At 35.9% G+C, this 21153-nt stretch overlaps 1 protein-coding gene across 6 annotated transcripts in view; it reads right to left on the bottom strand.

The window, feature by feature from the left end:
- The window catches only part of EDEM3 (ER degradation enhancing alpha-mannosidase like protein 3), a 96595-nt gene that overhangs the window by 48600 nt on the left and 26842 nt on the right, over positions 1-21153 (bottom strand). For all 6 annotated transcript variants that reach the window (XM_060295386.2, XM_060295384.1, XM_060295394.1 and 3 more), the window contains exons 7-12: positions 18960-19094; positions 16144-16249; positions 3512-3609; positions 1772-1897; positions 1485-1568; positions 323-406 (exon numbers count right to left, since the gene is read on the bottom strand). In XM_060295386.2, the coding sequence (XP_060151369.1) occupies positions 323-406; positions 1485-1568; positions 1772-1897; positions 3512-3609; positions 16144-16249; positions 18960-19094 (633 nt within the window). The remainder of the gene's footprint in view (positions 1-322; positions 407-1484; positions 1569-1771; positions 1898-3511; positions 3610-16143; positions 16250-18959; positions 19095-21153) is intronic.

The following is a 21153-nucleotide window of genomic DNA, read 5'->3' as shown; positions in this document are numbered from 1 at the left end:
TAGGCTTTGGATGAAATTTCTAATGCCCAGAAAGGTTGCCTGATTAAAGGAAGGCAAGAGACATGCTTTAGAAAGCAGCTCTAGAATATAAAATTTCTCTTTAAAGAAATGCTTCGTAAGTATTTTGAAAAGGCATAAAACTTAGATGTCAGTTCTTGCATCTTTCAATAACTCTATGAACTGGGTGAATAAGAACCATGATATATCCAATCATTATAATATTAAACAAGAACTTTGAAAGCCGATACTATTACTATAAGATAGTGAGTTATCCAACAGAGAACAGGAGCTAAATAGCAAAAAGAGAGTTAAATTAGCTTACTTTATACAAGAAGTAGGTACTTTCTGCAAATTCTGGCCTTAAAGGATGTTGAGCCCAATGCACCCTGAAATCTGTGGTAAATGCCTAGACAAAACAACACATAAATAGGCATAAAAATGTGATTTAAAAAAGTATGTAGTTGTAGAATATATAGTATATAAATTAGATCACAAACAAGAAAAAATAGTTAAAATATTGATAACAATTTTCATATATAAAATGAAAATTATCACTGCTTAAAATCACAATTCATTTTTGTGAAGGCTGTTATTTTTACCAATTAAATGGAATTCCTTTTTTAAATGATCACTTTGGCTTATTAGGAAGCTTAGGAAAAGCTATGACCTCATTAATGCCACTACACAGGTCCTCATTGTCTGCATAATAGTGTTCTTTTTTCTTATCTCCACTTTTTTCTCTTAATTATTAAGTCTCTCACTCTCCTATTTCTATTTTAGCATATGCTTTTTTATGAGTCTCAAATCCTCTGTGGCTTGAAACAAACACTTTAGGAAGCCTTCTAAATTGGTGAGATGCTTAGGCGATATCTCACAGAGGGTAGTCAATAAGTAGGGATAGAACAAGGCCATACACAAATTTGGAAATTTTTAATGGTACATTTCTGGAAAGTCAAAAGGTATGCTATTAAAATCTTATGGTATCAAGCTAGCAAGAATACTTATTACTAACATATAAAAACCAGGGAGAATAATTCTTAAGCAGCGTGAAGAAGAGCTAACATTTCCAAATTTCCAGGGAGCATGTGTGATCAGCAAGAGTATGTTCAATGTATACTGTTTTCATAAAATAAGCTTTAGAAAATAAAAAGTACAAAAGTCTCCCTAGCTGGTGGATAAGTGTAAAAGTTAGAATGAGACACTATGCAATGGCATGGATTAGAAAAGGTTGAGAAATACCAATTTGGGATTTTTTTTAACATTAAATTAGTAAACTATCAGCATTATCCTAAACTAGACTTCTCTTAATACACGAGGAAAAGGAAAAACATATACAATACTGTGTAAACCAAAAATATATTAAATAAGCTATTTAACCAGGAAAAATGAAAAAGAACAAACCAACCTTGAAGATGGCATTTTCTACCTTTAAATTAGCAATCTATAGTATATGTAAACTAGAATTCCAAAGATGATTTGCTTACCTCTGGTAGAAAATTATGTTTTTTAATCACCTGATACAACATTTCATGAGTTTCAATAGCAGGTCTAATATCCCCCTTTAAGACCTAGAAACCAACAATAACAACAAAATTATCCAGTAAAATATGAGTTGACTTTATCTATAATCATTATATAAACAGAAAAATGTAGATTAATACAATTTTGAAGTGTGACTCTGTTTTGGTAATTCAATTTTAGAGATCACAAATGCACTGAATTATAATCATTTTACTTTAATATTAAGAGAAATAAAAGAGGGTTTTTTTACCTGCAAACCTGGAAAAAAGGCAAGCAAAGCATCCATCCAAGTCCGAGCATTCAGCATTGGCTTGTGGATATGCACATCAAGTAGAAGAGGTGGCTGGCTTATGTACCTCATTATGGCATCGTAGTGCTAAAAAAGATCACAATATGTGTTCATGAAAGTAGATGAAAAAAGCTGTACTATTCTAAACACAGCATATCATTAAATATATGAAGAAATGAAACCCAAATTTACATATGAATAAATTTACTAAGTAACTGTTAATTAACTATGGAAATAGTTAAATTCCTTTAGATGGAAATCTTTGTAAAATATACTATATATACTCCCCTGTGTTCTTAAACTCTGATGCAGAGTACTAAAAACTATAGATAAAATGGGACCTTCTGAAGGGTATAGACCTGAACATCACTATCCTGCAGGACTGTGGCCCAAGGATGCTCTTACGTCCTCTTGAAATATAGTTACAGGCTTCTATATCACAGAATTAGATTCATTTTCTCCTTTGTCTAGGAAGTTTGCTCCCTAGGCAGCTAACATAACATTCTGGTGCTTGTCTACCTAAACTAATGAATCCCATCACTGTTGCCACTCTTACGGTCCACTACCTCTGCCTTTTATGGTCTTAAAAACTCTTTTCCCCTTCTTTTATCTTCTCCTAGATAATTCTCAGCCTTGACAACAGGTTGAGCTGTCAGAGTCAATGACTGATAAAAAAAAACCAATAAAAAAAAATCTGTCCTCATGCACCTCAAGAAAATCTTGTTATAATCTAATAAATGATATATTAAATGATATATGTAATAGTGTTTCTACAAGTATTCAGTGATGACTTATTAGGACTTTTACCAGGTTTTTCCCCTAACTCATCTATTATTTATTAACTATTATTGAGTACCTGACAGATCTTAAAGCACTGTTCTAATCAGTTCATATGCATTAGCTCATTTAATCCTCCCAATAAATAGTACTAGCATTCTCATTTTGTGGATAAGGAATAGAGGAAAATATCTAAGTTCCTTGCCCAAAGCCACAAAACCAGTGGCACAACCAGGATTTAAACCCACACAGGAGAACTCTCATACTTTTAACCACTATATTGTACTATCTCACAATAATGTGGGTGAACTCATGGGTGGGCAAAGAAATGGTAAATTATTTTGAAAAGAATGTACTGACACAGCTGATGAGTTTACTACAGTTAATTTCAATTTGCTTTAATTACAGACAAAGGCGATCAAATAGGGTTCAATAATCTCTCCCTTCTCCCCTAAAAACATGCCTGTGAGTCTGATCCACACTTAAGACTTAACAGACCTTCTTTTGAAATGAATACCCACTGGTTTGTTCAAGTCTCCAAAGCCCTGCACACGGTGTGGTCAAGGACTAGGCCAAACTTCCAAACTATTCCAAACAGAATTAGAATCCAAAGGAGAAGGCTTTGGATTTCAATAAATTCCCTTCCTTGTGTAAAAGATTAGGTAAAACTCAAATCTACATATTACTCACTGGAAAATCTTGAAAACTTCTGATAGATGAAAATAAAACGACTTTGTAATCTAGTTTTTGCAATGTACGTAGTGTTTACCCTGTCCCTGTCCAACATCATCAGGGAATACTGACCAAAAAACTACTACACATTTAAAAGTAATTTTTCAGAATGTCACTTAGATGATTGAGTTTCTATCAAAATCTGGCAAATTAAATTGGCTCTAAACTTAATACAAAATTGGAACAACTTACTGTATTAAATCTTTCCAGAAAGCTGTCATCTCCAAGCAAGACGTAGGCTTTCAACAGATATTCATAATATGAATCAATCCCTGCTCCAACTCCACTATCTATGGAAAATACATATAAATGTAATTTTTTTATTAAACAAGTCTTAAAAATTCTTCATAGAATATAGTAAAGGTACTAGTACACTAAGAATGAAAAATTAGTCTAAACATGAAATTGTTGAAAGTAAAAATTACACATTTACAGAAATATTAACTTTACTACATGAATAATAGTTCCTTTGCTGACAATAGTTTGTATGTTAAAAAAAAATCTTGCTTTGCAAAATTGGCTACAGAAGTCTTATTTTAAAGTCTTATTTAAAAGCAGAAGATACTAGTTTTAAGAATATTTTTAAAGCTTACTTTCTTAATGAGGAACTTCAAAGAGAAAGCACTAGCAGGTATTATTATACAATTACTGGATCCTTAATCAGTTAGACATCAATCTTTACAGTTATAATATATATGAAAACAACACTGCTGCTGTTTGAAGGTGACAGTTCTAATTGCTGAAGCTAGCACAACTGCTGGCTTCTTCCTCTAAGATCATCATAGAGGACCAAAGAAAGAAAATAACAAGAAGAAAACTGTTAAGAACTTGGTGCGGGATGGAGGGGGAGGGCTTTGTTCTGGAGCAGAAGCAGCCAGGCATAGCTATGGAAGGATCAAACAGTAGAAAAACTGCTGGAGTTTTGCTCCTGCCTCTCTCCTACCACTGCCTTAAGATACAAAGTCTCCTCCCATGCCTGCTACAACTCAGATCTATGCTCCAGGTAGCCTCAGGAATAAAATCAGGGCACCACAGAAGTCCTGTGTGAGGAACTGAACTCAAAAAGAGGTGGGAACTAATTTTACACATTCTCTTCCCCACCCTTTCCCCTCCAAACTCTTAAGGCTGGTGAATCACAATCTAAATTATAATTACAATTACAATCTTAGAAATCCCTATACTCAGGGCACACTCCAGGCCAATCAAATCAGAATCTCTAGGCGTCAAGGCATTGGTATTTTTAAAAACTTCTTGGAATTCATCCCTAAGATAACTGGGGCTGATAGGGATTGGAATTTGACCTCCCCACAAAGTAGGTGACAAGTGAACATGAACTTATAGGACAAAAACATTTAAGATGCATGACTTTTTGAAAAGAAGAAGAAAGTACTGGAGTAGGAGTTTATCAGAGGAAGAAAATATTAGAACAGGCAAACCAAGAATTTAAAATTAATCTAATGTGGGGACGAGGGGAAGATGGCTGAAGAGTAAGACGCGGAGATCACCTTCCTCCCCACAGATACACCACAAATACATCTACACGTGGAACAACTCCTACAGAACACCTACTGAACGCTCGCAGAAGACCTCAAACCTCCCAAAAGGGAAGAAATTCCCCACGTACCTGGGTAGGGCAAAAGAAAAAAGAATTAACAGAGACAAAAGGCCAGGGATGGGACCTGCACCAGTGGCAGGGAGCTGTGAAGGAGGAAAGGTTTCCACACACTAGGAAGCCCCTTCACGGGCAGAGACTGCGGGTGGCGAAGGGGGAAAGCTTCGACGCCGCGGAGGAGAGCACGGTAACAGGGGTGCAGAGGGCAAAGCGGAGAGATTCCCACACAGAGCATCGGTGCAGACCAGCACTCACCAGCCCGAGAGGCTTGTCTGCTCACCCGCCAGGGTGGGCGGGCTGGGAGCTGAGGCTCTGGCTTTGGAGGAGCGCAGGGAGAGGACTGGGGGTGGCGGCGTGAACACAGCCTGCAGGGAGTTAGTGCGCCACGGCTAGCCAGGAGGGAGTCCGGGGAAAAGTCTGGACCTGCCGAAGAGGCAAGAGACGTTTTCTTCCCTCTTTGTTTCCTGGTGCGCGAGGAGAGGGGATTAAGAGCGCTGCTTAAAGGAACTCCAGAGATGGGCGTGAGACGCGGCTAAAAGCGTGGACCCCAGAAACGGGTATGAGACGCTACGGCTGCTGCTGCGGCCACCAAGAAGCCTGTGTGCGAGCACAGGTCACTATCCACACCCCCCTTCTGGGGAGCCTGCGCAGCCCGCCACTGCCAGGGTCCCAGGATCCAGGGACAACTTCCCAGGGAGAACGCACGGCGCGCCTCAGGATGGTGCAACGTCATGCTGGCCTCTGCCGCCGCAGGCTCGCCCCGCACTCCGTACCCCTCCCTGCTCCCGCCTGAGTGAGCCAGAGGCCCCGAAGAAGCTGCTCCTTTAACCCCGACCTGTCTGAGTGAAGAACAGATGCCCTCCGGCGACCTACACTCAAACGTGGGGCCAAATCCAGAGCGGAGCCCATGGGAGTTGTAAGAACAAAGAAGAGAAAGGGAAATCTCTCCCAGCAGCCTCAGAAGCAGCGGATTAAAGCTCCACAATCAACTTGATGTACCCTGCATCTGCGGAATACAAGAATAGACAACGAATCATCCCAAATTGAGGAGGTGGATTTTGAGGCCAAGATTTATGATTTTTTCCCCCTTTTCCTCTTTTTGTCAGTGTGTATGTGTATGCTTCTGTGTGAGATTTTGTCTGTATAGCTTTGCTTCCACCATTTGTCACAGGGTTCTATCTGACCTTTTTCTGTTGTTGTTTTTGGGGGTTTTCTTTTTTTCTTTAAACAAAAAATTTTTCTTAATAATTATTTTTTATTTTAATAACCTTATTTTATTTAATCTTACTTTATTTTATTTTCTTTCTTTCTTTCCTTTCTGCCCTCCTTCCTTCCTCCCTCCCTCCCTCCTTTTCTTTCTTTCTTCTTTTTCTTTCTTTCTTTCTCCCTCCCTCCCTCCCTCCTTCTCTCTTTCTTCTTTTTCTCCCTTTTATTCTGAGCCGTGTGGATGCAAGGCTCTTGGTGCTGCAGCGAGGAGTCAGTGCTGTGCCTCTGAGGTGGGAGAGCCAACTTCAGGACACTGGTCCACAAGAGACCTCCCAGCTCCACATAATATCAAACGGTGAAAATCTCCCAGAGATCTCATTCTCAACACCAGCACCAGCTTCACTCAACGACCAGCAAGCTACAGTGCTGGACACCCTATGCTAAACAACTAGCAAGACAGGAACACAACCCCACCCATTAGCAGAGAGGCTGCATAAAATCATAATAAGTCCACAGACACCCCAAAACACACCAACAGACGTGGACCTGCCCACCAGAAAGACAAGATGCAGCCTCATCCACCAGAACACAGGCACTAGTCCCCTCCACCAGGAAGCCTACACAGCCCACTGAACAAACCTTACCCACTGGGGACAGACACCAAAAACAACGGGAACTACGAACCTGCAGCCTGCAAAAAGGAGACCCCAAACACACTAAGACAAGCAAAATGAGAAGACAGAAAAACACACAGCAGATGAAGAAGCAAGATAAAAACCCACCAGACCTAACAAATAAAGAGGAAATAGGCAGCCTACCTGAAAAAGAATTCAGAATAATGATAGTAAAGATGATCCAAAATCTTAGAAATAGAATAGACAAAATGCAAGAAACATTTAACAAGGACCTAGAAGAACTAAAGATGAAACAAGCAACGATGAACAACACAATAAATGAAATTTAAAAAACTCTAGATGGGATCAATAGCAGAATAACTGAGGCAGAAGAACGGATAAGTGACCAGGAAGATAAAATAGTGGAAATGACTACTGCTGAGCAGAACAAAGAAAAACGAATGAAAAGAACTGAGGACAGTCTCAGAGACCTCTGGGACAACATTAAACTCACCAACATTCGCATTTTAGGGGTTCCAGAAGAAGAAGAGAAAAAGAAAGGGACTGAGAAAATATTTGAAGAGATTATAGTTGAAAACTTCCCTAATATGGGAAAGGAAATAGTTAATCAAGTCCAGGAAGCACACAGAGTCCCATACAGGATAAATCCAAGGAGAAATACACCAAGACACATATGAATCAAACTGTCAAAAATTAAATACAAAGAAAGCATATTAAAAGCAGCAAGGGGGCTTCCCTGGTGGCGCAGTGGTTGAGAATCTGCCTGCTAATGCAGGGGACACGGGTTCAAGCCCTGGTCTGGGAAGATCCCACATACCACGGAGCAACTAGGCCCATGAGCCACAACTACTGAGGCTGCGCGTCTGGAGCCTGTGCTCCACAACAAGAGAGGCCGCAATAGTGAGAGGCCCACGCACCGCGATGAAGAGTGGCCCCCGCTTGCCACAACTAGAGAAAGCCCTCGCACAGAAACGGAGACCCAACACAGCCTTAAATAAATAAAGAAAGAAAATAAAAAATAAAAACAGCAAGGGAAAAACAACAAATAACACACAAGGGAATCCCCATAAAGTTAACAGCTGATCTTTCAGCAGAAACTCTGCAAGCCAGAAGGGACTGGCAGGACATATTGAAAGTGATGAAGGAGAAAAACGTGCAGCCAAGATTACTCTACCCAGCAAGGATCTCACTCAGATTTGATGGAGAAATTAAAACCTTTACAGACAAGCAAAAGCTGAGAGAGTGCAGCAGCACCAAACCAGCATTACAACAAATGCTAAAGGAACCTCTCTAGGCAAGAAACACAAGAGAAGGAAAAGACCTACAATAACGAACCCAAAACAATTAAGAAAATGGGAATAGGAACATACATATCGATAATTACCTCAAATGTAAATAGACTAAATGCTCCCACCTAAAGACACAGATTGGCTGAATGGATACAAAAACAAAACCCATATATATGCTGTCTACAAGAGACCCACTTCAGACCTAGAGATACATACAGACTGAAAGTAAGGGGATGGAAAAAGATATTCCATGCAAATGGAAACCAAAAGAAAGCTGGAGTAGCAATTCTCATATCAGACAAAATACACTTTACAATAAAGACTATTAGAAGAGACAAAGAAGGACACTACATAATGATCAAGGGATCGATCTAAGAAGAAGATATAACAATTGTAAATATTTATGCACCCAACATAGGAGCACCTCAACACATAAAGCAAATACTAACAGCCATAAAAGTGGAAATCGACAGTAACACATTCATAGTAGGGGACTTTAACACCCCACTTTCAACAATGGACAGATCATCCAAAATGAAAATAAAAAAGGAAACACAAGCTTTAAATGATACATTAAACAAGATGGACTTAATTGATATTTATAGGACATTCCATCCAAAAACAATAGAATACACATTTTTCTCAAGTGCTCATGGAACATTCTCCAGGATAGATCATATCTTGGGTCACAAATCAAGCCTTGGTAAATTTAAGAAAATTGAAATTGTATAAAGTATCTTTTCCAACCACAACGCTATGAGACTAGATATCAATTACAGGAAAAGACCTGTAAAAAAACAAACACATGGAGGCTAAACAATACACTGCTTAATAATGAAGTGATCACTGAAGAAATCAAAAAGGAAATAAAAAAATACCTAGAAACAAAAGACAATGGAGACACGACGACCCAAAACCTATGGGATGCAGCAAAAGCAGTTCTAAGAGGGAAGTTTATACCAATACAATCCCACCTTAAGAAACAGGAAACATCTCGAATAAACAACCTAACCTTGCACCTAAAGCAATTAGAGAAAGAAGAACAAAAAACCCCAAAGTTAGCAGAAGGAAAGAAATCACAAAAATCAGATCAGAAATAAATGAAAAAGAAATGAAGGAAACAATAGCAAAGATCAATAAAGCTAAATGCTGGTTCTTTGAGAAGATAAAGAAAATTCATAAACCATTAGCCAGACTCAGCAAGAAAAAAAGGGAGAAGACTCAAATCAATAGAATTAGAAATGAAAAAGAAGTAACAACTGACACTGCAGAAATACAAAAGATCATGAGAGATTACTACAAGCAACTCTATGCCAATAAAATGGACAACCTGGAAGAAATAGACAAATTCTTAGAAATGCACAACCTTCCAAGACTGAAACAGGAATAAATAGAAAATATGAACAGACCAATCACAAGCACTGATATTGAAACTGTGATTAAAAATCTTCCAACAAACGAAACCCCAGGACCAGATGGCTTCACAGGTGAATTCTATCAAACATTTAGAGAAGAGCTAACACCTATCCTTCTCAAACTCTTCCAAAATATAGCAGAGGGAGGAACAGTCCCAAATTCATTCTACGAGGCCACCATCACCTTGATAGCAAAACCAGACAAGGATGTCACAAAGAAAGAAAACTACAGGCCAATATCACTGATGAACACAGATGCAAAAATCCTCAACAAAATACTAGCAAACAGAATCCAACAGCACATTAAAAGGATCATATACCATGATCAAGTACGGTTTAGTCCAGGAATGCAAGGATTCTTCAATATACGCAAATCAATCAATGTGATAAACCATATTAACAAATTGAAGGAGAAAAACCATATGATCATCTCAATAGATGCAGAGAAAGCTTTTGACAAAATTCAACACCCATTTATGATAAAAACCTTGCAGAAAGTAGGCAAAGAGGGAACTTTCCTCAACATAATAAAGGCCATATATGACAAACCCACAGCCACCATCGTCCTCAATGGTGAAAAACTGAAACCATTTCCACTAAGATCAGGAACAAGACAAGGTTGCCCACTCTCACCACTCTTATTCAATATAGTTTTGAAAGTTTTAGCCACAACAATCAGAGAAGAAAAGGAAATAAAAGGAATGCAAATCGGAAAAGAAGAAGTAAAGCTGTCATTGTTTGCAGATGACATGATACTACACATAGAGAATCCTAAAGATGCTACCAGAAAACTACTAGAGCTAATCAATCAATTTGGTAAAGTTGCAGGATACAAAATTAATGCACAGAAATCTCTTGCATTCCTATACACTAATGATGAAAAATCTGAAAGTGAAATCAAGAAAACACTCCCATTTACCATTGCAACAAAAAGAATAAAATATCTAGGAATAAACCTACCTAAGGAGACAAAAGATCTGTATACAGAAAATTATAAGACACTGACGAAAGAAATTAAAGATGATACAAATAGATGGAGAGATATACCATGTTCTTGGATTGGAAGAATCAACATTGTGAAAATGAGTCTACTACCGAAAGCAATCTACAGATTCAATGCAATCCCTATCGAACTAACACTGGCATTTTTCACAGAACTAGAAAAAGAAAATTCACAATTTGTATGGAAACACAAAAGACCCTGAATAGCCAAAGCAATCCTGAGAACGAAAAACGGAGCTGGAGTAATCAGGCTCCCTGACTTCAGACTATACTACAAAGCTACAGTAATCAAGACAGTATGGTACTGGCAAAGAAACAGAAAGATAGATCAATGGAACAGGATAGAAAGCCCAGAGATAAACCCACACACATATGGTCACCTTTTCTTTGATAAAGGAGGCAGGAACGTACAGTGGAGAAAGGACAGCCTCTTCAATAAGTGGTGCTGGGAAAACTGGACAGGTACATGTCAAAGTATGAGATTAGATCACTCCCTAACACCATACACAAAAATAAGCTCAAAATGGATTAAAGACCTAAATGTAAGGCCAGACACTATCAAACTCTTACAGGAAAACACAGGCAGAACACTCTATGACATACATCACAGCAAGATCCTTTTTGACCCACCACCTAGAGAAATGGAAATAAAAACAAAAATAAACAAATGGGACCTAATGAAACTTCAAAGCTTTTGCACAGCAAAGGAAACCATAAACAAGACCAAAAGACAACCCTCACAATAGGAGAAAATATTTGCAAATGAAGCAACTGACAAAGGGGATTAATTTCCAAAATTTATAAGCAGCTCATGCAGCTCAATAACAAAAAAACAAACAACCCAATCCAAAAATGGGCAGAAGACCTAAATAGACATTTCTCCAAAGAAGGTATACAGACTGCCAACAAACACATGAAAGAATGCTCAACATCATTAATCATTAGAGAAATGCAAATCAAAACTACAATGAGATATCATCTCATACCAGTCAGAATGGCCATCATCAAAAAATCTAGAAACAATAAATGCTGGAGAGGGTGTGGAGAAAAGGGAACACTCCTGCACTGCTGGTGGGAATGTGAATTGGTACAGCCACTATGGAGAACAGTATAGAGATTCCTTAAAAAATTACAAATAGAACTATCATATGACCCAGCAATCCCACTACTGGGCATATACCCTGAGAAAACCATAATTCAGAGTCATGTAACCAGAATGTTCATTGCAGCTCTATTTACAATAGCCCGGAGATGGAAACAACCTACGTGTCCATCATTGGATGAATGGATAAAGAAGATGTGGCACATATATACAATGGAATATTACTCAGCCATAAAAAGAAACGAAATTGAGCTATTTGTAATGAGGTGGATGGACCTAGAGTCTGTCGTACAGAGTGAAATAAGTCAGGAAGAGAAAGACAAATACCGTATTCTAAGACACATATATGGAATTTAAGGGAAAAAATGTCATTAAGAACGTAGGGGTAAGACAGGAATAAAGACACAGACCTACTAGAGTGGAGTTGAGGATATGGGGAGGGAGAAGGATAAGCTGTGACAAAGTGAGAGAGTGGCATGGACATATATACACTACCAAATGTAAAATAGATAGCTAGTGGGAAGCAGCCGCATAGCACAGGGAGATCAGCTCGGTGCTTTGTGACTACCTAGAGAGGTGGGATAGGGAGTGTGGAAGGGAGGAAGATTCAAGAGGGAAGAGATATGGGAACATATGTATAAGTATAACTGATTCACTTTGTTATAAAGCAGAAACTAACACACTATTGTAAAGCAATTATACTCCAATAAAGATGTAAAAATAAATAAATAAATAAATAAAATAAAAAGAATAAAATTAGTCTAATAAACACACTAAAGAGATAGGGAAGATATCAGCAACACAAAAGGAGAAGAAAATAAATCATTAATTGAGAAGAAATTATGGAATAAAAATATAACAAAATTCCATAATAGATGCGATACATAGCATCTAGGATACAGCTGAGGAACAAATTAGCAAACTATAAGACTGCATGTAATAAAAGGAATTGCAAAAAGAGATAAATAAAAATGAAAGAGATAAAATAACTTTTAAAAAAAGATCAACTTTCAGCAATTAAAAACACCAATTTTATATTGAAAGGGCCCACAGAATACCAAAAGGAGAGATAAAGAAAATTCTACACATAAAATTATTGTGACATTTTCAGAAATTTCTCTTTGTCGTTGATATTCTTAATTTTCCAGAGAAAAAGATCATAAATAAGGGCATAAAAATCGGAATAACAGATTTTTTAACAGGATGTAAGAAAACAATACAGTTATATTTTCAAAGACTTGAAAGAAAAGAACTTGAACAGAAAATTATTTACAGCCTAACAGTCTCTCAAATATGAAAGCATAATAAAATTATTGTTAGACATGTAAGGCCTCAGAAGCTATTAAAAACTACTGAGAACAGTTTGGGATAAATACTTATATAAGAAGAGAGGCAAATCTAAGAGATGTTGCAAGAAATATACAAAGTACAGGTGACAAAACACCTTGTTAAAGTTTATTATCTTTAAAGAAAGAGGGAGGGGGCAGCACTAAGAGCAAAAGAAAAAAAAGAAAACATTCATAATCAAAAAGAACTAAATATCTATATGATATTAACATAACAGAGGATGAGGGTTTGAACAGAGGGAAACAAAAGGATGGGAGAGCATGCTAAAGTTCATGTCTCACTAGAAGGTAAATATAGCTTTCAATTAAAAACAAAAGGATTAAAAGGAAACAGAAAAGGTGAGACACACTGAAATAATAAGGTAGTATAAATAAACCCAAATATATTAAAAATACCAATAAACAAGAATGGACTAAATTTACCAATTAAAAGACAACGACTGACAAATGGATTTTTGTCAGTAAATCTGTAAAATCTATAAATTTTACAGAAGTTACACTTATGGCATGAGCCCCTGCAAAAATTGAAAGTAAAAGGACAGAAAAAGACTTATCAGGCAAATATTAAGCAAAATAAAGCCAATGTAGCTGCACTACCAACATATAAAATAGACTTTAACACAGTATTATTAGAGATGGTCACTGCATAATGATGAAAGGTTCAACTAAGAAGAGACAGCAATTTTAAATGAATGCACCCAATATATAAAGCAAAAATACAACTAAAAGGAGATACTAATAGGTCCACAAGCATTGTCAGAAATTTTATCCACCTTCTTTAATTCTTGATATGTCAAGCAAACAGAAAATCAGCAAGGACCTGCACAGCATTATTAACTGAACAAACTGACATATATAGAATTTTATTACCAAAAATTAGAAAATATATATATTTTTTCTTAAGCACAAGTGAAAGCTGACCATGTTCTAGGGCAAAAAGATAACCTTAATAAATTTCAAAGGTATAGGTATCACATAGATCATAAGTATCATATAATATCAATAATATTTTTTAAAAGCACAAGTAACCCAATAGAAAATGGACAATATATAAGAACATCCACATTAAAAAAAAAAAAGGAAACATATATAGCCAATAAATACGAAGAAGTGTTCAACATCATTGGTGATCAAAGAAATACAAATCTAACCACTATGGGAAATCATTTGTACACCCATTTGATTAGCAAAATCTTTGAGTATGACAATGCAAAGTGTTGGGAGAGGATGCTGATCCACAGGATCTCTTTTATGTTGCAGGTGAAAGTGTAAAGTGGTGAAACAACTTTAGAAAACAATTTGACATGTCTCCTGAAGTTGAACTTTAACTTATCCTATGACCTAAAAATTCTACTCCTAGATATACAGACAAAAGAAACTTTTATACATGTATAACAGAAGAAACAAAAATATTCACGGCACTAGGGTTCACAAGAGTAAAATCGTAGAAACAATCTAAATGCTCATAAATAATGGTTTATTCACACAATAAAATATTATGCAGCAGTCAAAAAAGAAAGAACTACATACAACAATGTGCAAGAATTTTAGCAATATAATTTTAAGTGAAAAGTCTCAAAATGTCTCATACGACATGATGCCGTTTTATAAGTTAAAAACAAAACAAAAAATATATTTTTAAGGAATACATATAGATGCAATAAAACTGTACTAAAAGGAAAGCAAGGGAATGATCAATACAATATCAGAATGATGGTTATTTCAGTTAGAGACAGAGGTATGAGATTACAGAGGTATGGAGAGTCAAGGACCATATGCAGAAGTAGTATGTTATCAAGTTAGTTGCTTTTATAATGGATGGTCTATCTGTGGGTGGTTACTACATTATTAAAAATGACTAAATAAAATAGGTCATGCATGGGCCAATGAGGAGAGTGAAATAAGAATTAACAAAAGAAATTATAAAATTCTGAAGCCAGGATTCAGATCAGTTTCAGGAAGGGACCATTTAGATAACACTTTGAAAAATTTTAGACAATATTGCCTCTATTAGTGAACAGAGGCAATAATTTTATTTTAATATGTTCAAATTAATATTTATATCATTTTCATTCATTTAAATATATGCAGTTATTTTTTATTTTATATATAACATAAGCCTTTAGGAAAACAGAGAAATGTGTAAATTAGACAATCAAATCTCATTAGGAATAGTCTAGTATATTTCCATTTGTCTATGCCTGTTTTATAGGGGTGTCTTATAAAGATAAAATATTTTTATATGATCTTACATCCTGTTTGTTCATAAAACATTGTAATATGCTTTGTCCCCTGATCCAATTCAATTTAAAAGCTTACTGTTTCAACACTGATGCGAAATAATTCTCAAACACTGATGTTATTCTTTACTGGTGATCACTTAGACTGTTTCCAAGTTTTACAATACTACAAATAATTTTATGTGATTAACATCTTTGGGAACAAATGATTTTCTACCTTTTATATTGTTTCCTCAGTCTAGATTCCCAAAAGTGAAATTATTAATCAAAGGAACTAACATCGTGAGCACTTACTTCATAGTAAGTGTAGCATATGCCAGGCACTGTTATAAGTTCTTTACATTAACTCATTTAATCATAATTCTAACTGATTCACTTTGATGTATAGCAGAAACTAACACAACATTGTAAATCAACTATACTCCAATAAAGATTATATAAAAACACAAACAAAAATCATAATAACTCTATGAAGTAAGTACTATTATCCTCATTTTACAGATACAGAGGCACACAGAGGTTAAATAACTTGCCCAAGATCATATGGCTTCAATTCCAACAATATGAATCCAGGGTCTATGCTCTTAGCTACCATGCTATATACTACTTCTGGAGGTAGGAAGAAAAAACGTAAGGGTTGGTGATAACATTATTAAATACAGATTTCCACTTAATTACACCTTGATATGAGATGGCTGAGGTATTCTGATCCTCTAATCTTCAAAGAAATTAGTTCTATTGTTTCATCTATAATGCTATAAGGCATGAAATAGTACACTTAGCCATCTAGATTAAGTGTGCTATTATTATTTGGCACCAAGGAAGAAAATTTGGCTACACTGGTTAAAATTCTAGCAATCTTGTTGAGAAACTATGCTTTATACTGTCATAAAGACTATTTTAACAAATAAAAATCCTTTATTTCCCAACCATTTTGAGGATGACAAGGCTTAATTTGAAAAGCTCAACTTACATACCTTTTCGTACCCAATCTCCAGTATGAATATTTATAGTCACGCCCACTAAATTACTACTTCGCTGTCTTTTCTCCCAGAGAAAATCAAGAGCTTTTCTTGCATATTCCTATAATAAAAAAAGAAAAGTATACTTGAAGAACTGCGTATCTTTGGCAAACAGGAAACAAAGAAACAAAAATCAAAGGCCCATAGTATATTTCAAGGATTAAGAAAAATTCCAAAGATACTTATAACATACATTAAATTTCCTTGCAAGTCAAAACTACTGGCTCTTTCAGCCAATTGAGTTTAGTTAAAAAGAATGACTCTAAAAATGCTATTTAGTGCCAATGATCTCACTTTGAGACCATCCTTGTTCATCTACTCTTGTAGTACAGGTCTGCATTCACACACATATATTATTAAAGTAAAAAGAACTGGCATAATTAAATTAACTTATTAAAATAATTTCTATCTTTTATTTTTTTTTATTATTATTTTTTTTTGCGGTGCGCAGGCCCAGCAGCCATGGCTCACGGGCCCAGCCGCTCCGCGGCATGCGGGGTCCTCCCAGACCGGGGCACGAACCCACATCCCCTGCATCAGCAGGCAGACTCAATTTCTATCTTTCAAATGCAAAGTAAAAATCTCCTTAGATACTCTAATTTACAAAACTGGAAGAGAATTTCAAAGTTGGTATGCCATCTTTGAAACAGAATAGACATTTCAAATCCTACATTTTAAACAGCCAGCAACTTAGTTAGTGAAGAGTAAGTAAATCAACTAGTATTCATTTGACAATACCAAAATTATAACCTTATAATAATATTTTTCTCTTCTTTTTTCATTTATTTTTGTCACTTAGACACTAAATTAAAATTATTTCTGGTCAAATTCTTGGCTTTGGATGAAAAGATGTTACAAAACAAAAGCAAAGAACATGTACAAAAGAGTTTCTAAGTTAAAATTAATTTCAGAGCATGAATCTACTCAGCATTGCAGAAGTACTTCTATAAAAGAAATCATTAAACCAATTTGTCACTCTGCAGATTGAAGAATAGGATGTAAAATAGTCTTAATTCTTGACTATTTATGCTGAATTTTTTAAACAAAGGCAGATTGCAACTTTACTTAATGGTATAATTTCAGAGCTGGAAAGTTTCATAAAGATTACATTTCCCTATTCCTATCTTATAGCTAAGGAAAGAGGCCCAGTGAAATCAAAGATTTAACAAAAGTTTAAAACCGAATAATAGGACAACTAATATGAGAATTCAGATCTCTTTATATAGCAATATATTAGACCAAAAAGTCAACAAACTTTTTTCTGACAGGGGCCAGACAGTAAATACTTCAGGCATTATGGGTCATTCAGTCACTGTCACAATTACTCAACTCTGCCACTGTAGCATAAATACAGCCATAGACAAAAATAAATAAATGAGTGTGGCTGTGTTCCAATAAAACTTTATTTACAAAACCAGGCAGTAGCTGGATTTCACCTCAGACTGTAGTTTACCAGCTCTGTATTAGCTTGAGTCTCTGTCAACTGCATTAGGTTGCTTCCCTCATAATAAATCACTGTACATTCAAGAAGTTAAAGAAAAATCACAGTTTTAAAATATAAAATAACCCAGTGAAAAAAGGTTGGGCTTTGAATTCAGAAAGGCATGGATTCTAATTCTGGTTCCACTCATTTACCCTTTAGTCAAATATCTTTGAACCTCACTTTCCTCACATGTAAATGCATCAGTATCTCAGAGTCTGTAGGTCAAATTAAATTAGAAAGTATGCAAAAATGACATTTCTGTAAATGAAGGGAAAATATCAGTCAGCAAGTTATAGAACAAAAATTAAACCAAACAAGATAAACTTGTCCTTAAGATACTTTGAACATACAACCACACAAAGACCATTTAACTTGTTTTATTTACACTCAGATCCAAGGTCTCTAGTGCTAGTATATAGTCCCTATTTCTGATTGTTCTATGTGTACCATTTGCTGAATTTTAAAAAATTCTTCTAGGCCTTCCCTGGTGGCGCAGTGGTTGAGAGTCCGCCTGCCGATGCAGGGGACACGGGTTCGTGCCCTGGCCCGGGAAGATCCCACATGCCGTGGAGCGGCTGGGCCCATGAGCCATGGCCGCTGAGCCTGTGCGTCCGGAGCCTGTGCTCCGTAACGGGAGAGGCCACAGCAGTGAGAGACCCGCGTACCGCAAAAAAAAAAAAAAAAAGAAATTCTTCTAAGTTATATGTTTTAAAAATTGGCTGTTACTATTGCACTCCAATGACATGGTTAAACAATTAGCTAAAATAAAAACTGCAAGACATAGCTAGTCCACAACAAACTATTTGGGGGATATTAAGTCTTTGGATGATGAATTATTTCCCCTTGGAGTAAACAAACTTACAGATGAGACTTAAGTGCAAAAAACAAACTCAATGAGACTTAAGTGCAAAAATTTCACTATGTTTTAGAAGATAAGTGAAGTTTTCAGAAATGAAATAGACCATCTAGAAGTCTAACAATAAAACACAGATAGTATTTCATGTAAGACATTTGTGATATCAAATTTCATATAGGTAATATGGCTAAAACATTTTGTAAGAATAAATCTAAAAATTTACTTTATAGTTCGTGAACAAAAAGCAAAGTTGTACTTAATATAACTTCTATGTTTTTCAAAATTAAAAACTATGTGCTGGAATTTAGACAAAAAGTTCACTAAAATAACAGAAATCATCCAGTTCATTATCTTAGTACTTGATCAATGAAGAAAAGCTATAAAGTTAGTTATGCCCAATACCCAGGAAATCAAAGACTATGAAAAGCAAACCTCAAATATCGTTGCTCCCGTGAATCGACTTAAAGCAGCAAACTCAAGGATCAAGGTACCTGCACAAGCTGTACAGGTATCTGTTTCAGTTCCTGTCCGAGCTTCTGGTTTTCTGATACCAAACTTTAAATTAATCTAAATACAATCAGAAGATTATCATTAGCAATTATCAAGAGATAATGACTTCTGGATAAGAAACCATTTTTCAAACAAGACTTTTAATCAAGTCATGAAAATAATTGATAAAATAACTAAACACTGAAATTTTATCTGATGATCACTGTGACCCAATTAACATCTAGGGAAGTACATTCTAAGCACATAATATTCATGGGATAAATAAGTTTTCACTTAGCTCCTTCCTCAATGATATCAAAATTCAATATCATTATAATAATTACACAGAGGAAATACCTTCTATTACAATCCTGTTCTCTGGACAGTTTGAACTAGTTAGTACCAGAATAGGAAACCATACCAGTCCTAAAAGAAATTAGGTTTAATTGAGAATTTGTGAAAAAGCAGTACTATATTAAATAGTCTTTCACAGAGAAAAACCTAATTAAGTTATAGTATATATTTAAAAGGAGATTAAAATTTTATTTACAGGTTTAAATAATTTTGAAATATAGAGTATATTACCTTGCTGATAGACTAACAAATAACACAAAGAAAACTTTTTCAGCTGGCCAAATAATACCACAATATAAACCTGGATTAACCAAAACCAACCTGACCAGAAACTAGTTCTAAGGTTTTATGTGAGTTTTAAAAATGACTATTCACAATTACAGTAGCATTTCTATCCAGCAAACACTTCTGAGTTAAACCCATTAATGCAAATGCTATCAATTATGTACTCATATCGAGGAGTATGATTGTACAAATTATCATGAGCAAAAGAAGTATTTCCTAAGCGTGTTTAAGAAAGGATGGGAAGGCAGTTATATTTTACCTGTAGTCCTCTTCTAAAAAAGTAATCTTTAAAATTTTCTTGAGAAGAATCAACATTGTGAAAATGACTCTACTACCCAAAGCAATCTACAGATTCAATGCAATCCCTATCAAACTACCACTGGCATTTTTCACAGAACTAAAACAAAATATTTCACAATTTGTATGGAAACACAAAAGACCCCGAATAGCCAAAGCAATCCTGAGAACGAAAAACGGAGCTGGAGGAATCAGGCTCCCCGACTTCAGAGTATACTATAAAGCTACAGTAATCAAGACAGTATGGTACTGGCACAAAAACAGAAAGATAGATCAATGAAACAGGATAGAAAGCCCAGAGATAAACCCACGCACATATGGTCACCTTATCTTTGATAAAGGAGGCAGGAGTGTACAGTGGAGAAAGGACAGCCTCTTCAATAAGTGGTGCTGGGAAAACTGGACAGGGACATGTCAAAGTATGAGATTAGATCACTCCCTAACACCATACACAAAAATAAGCTCAAAATGGATTAAAGACCTAAATGTAAGGCCAGACACTATCAAACTCTTACAGGAAAACATAGGCAGAACACTCTATGACATACATCACAGCAAGATCCTTTTTGACCCACCTCCTAGAGAAATGGAAATAAAAACAAAAATAAACAAATGGGACCTAATGAAACTTCAAAGCTTTTGCACAGCAAAGGAAACCATAAACAAGACCAAAAGACAACCCTCAGAATGGGAGGAAATATTTGCACATGAAGCAACAGACAGAGGATTAATTTCCAAAACTTACAAGCAGCTCATGCAGCTCAATAACAAAAAAACAAACAACCCAATCCAAAAATGGGCAGAAGACCTAAATAGACATTTCTCCAAAGAAGATATACAGATTGCCAACAAACACACGAAAGAATGCTCAACATCATTAATCATTAGGGAAATGCAAATCAAAACTACAATGAGATATCATCTCACACCAGTTAGAATGGCCATCATCAAAAAATCTAGAAACAATAAATGCTGGAGAGGGTGTGGAGAAAAGGGAACACTCCTGCACTGCTGGTGGGAATGTGAATTGGTACAGCCACTATGGAGAACAGTATGGAGGTTCCTTAAAAAACTACAAATAGAACTACCATATGACCCAGCAATCCCACTACTGGGCATATACCCTGAGAATACCATAATTCAAAAGGAGTCAGGTACGAAAATGTTCATTGCAGCTCTATTTACAATAGCCCGGAGATGG

The sequence above is a fragment of the Globicephala melas genome, chromosome 1 (assembly GCF_963455315.2).
Source record: "Globicephala melas chromosome 1, mGloMel1.2, whole genome shotgun sequence".
NCBI lineage: Eukaryota > Metazoa > Chordata > Mammalia > Artiodactyla > Delphinidae > Globicephala > Globicephala melas.
The sequence above is the reverse complement of the archived record's forward strand: the minus strand, read 5'-3'. Positions and strand labels throughout refer to the sequence as shown.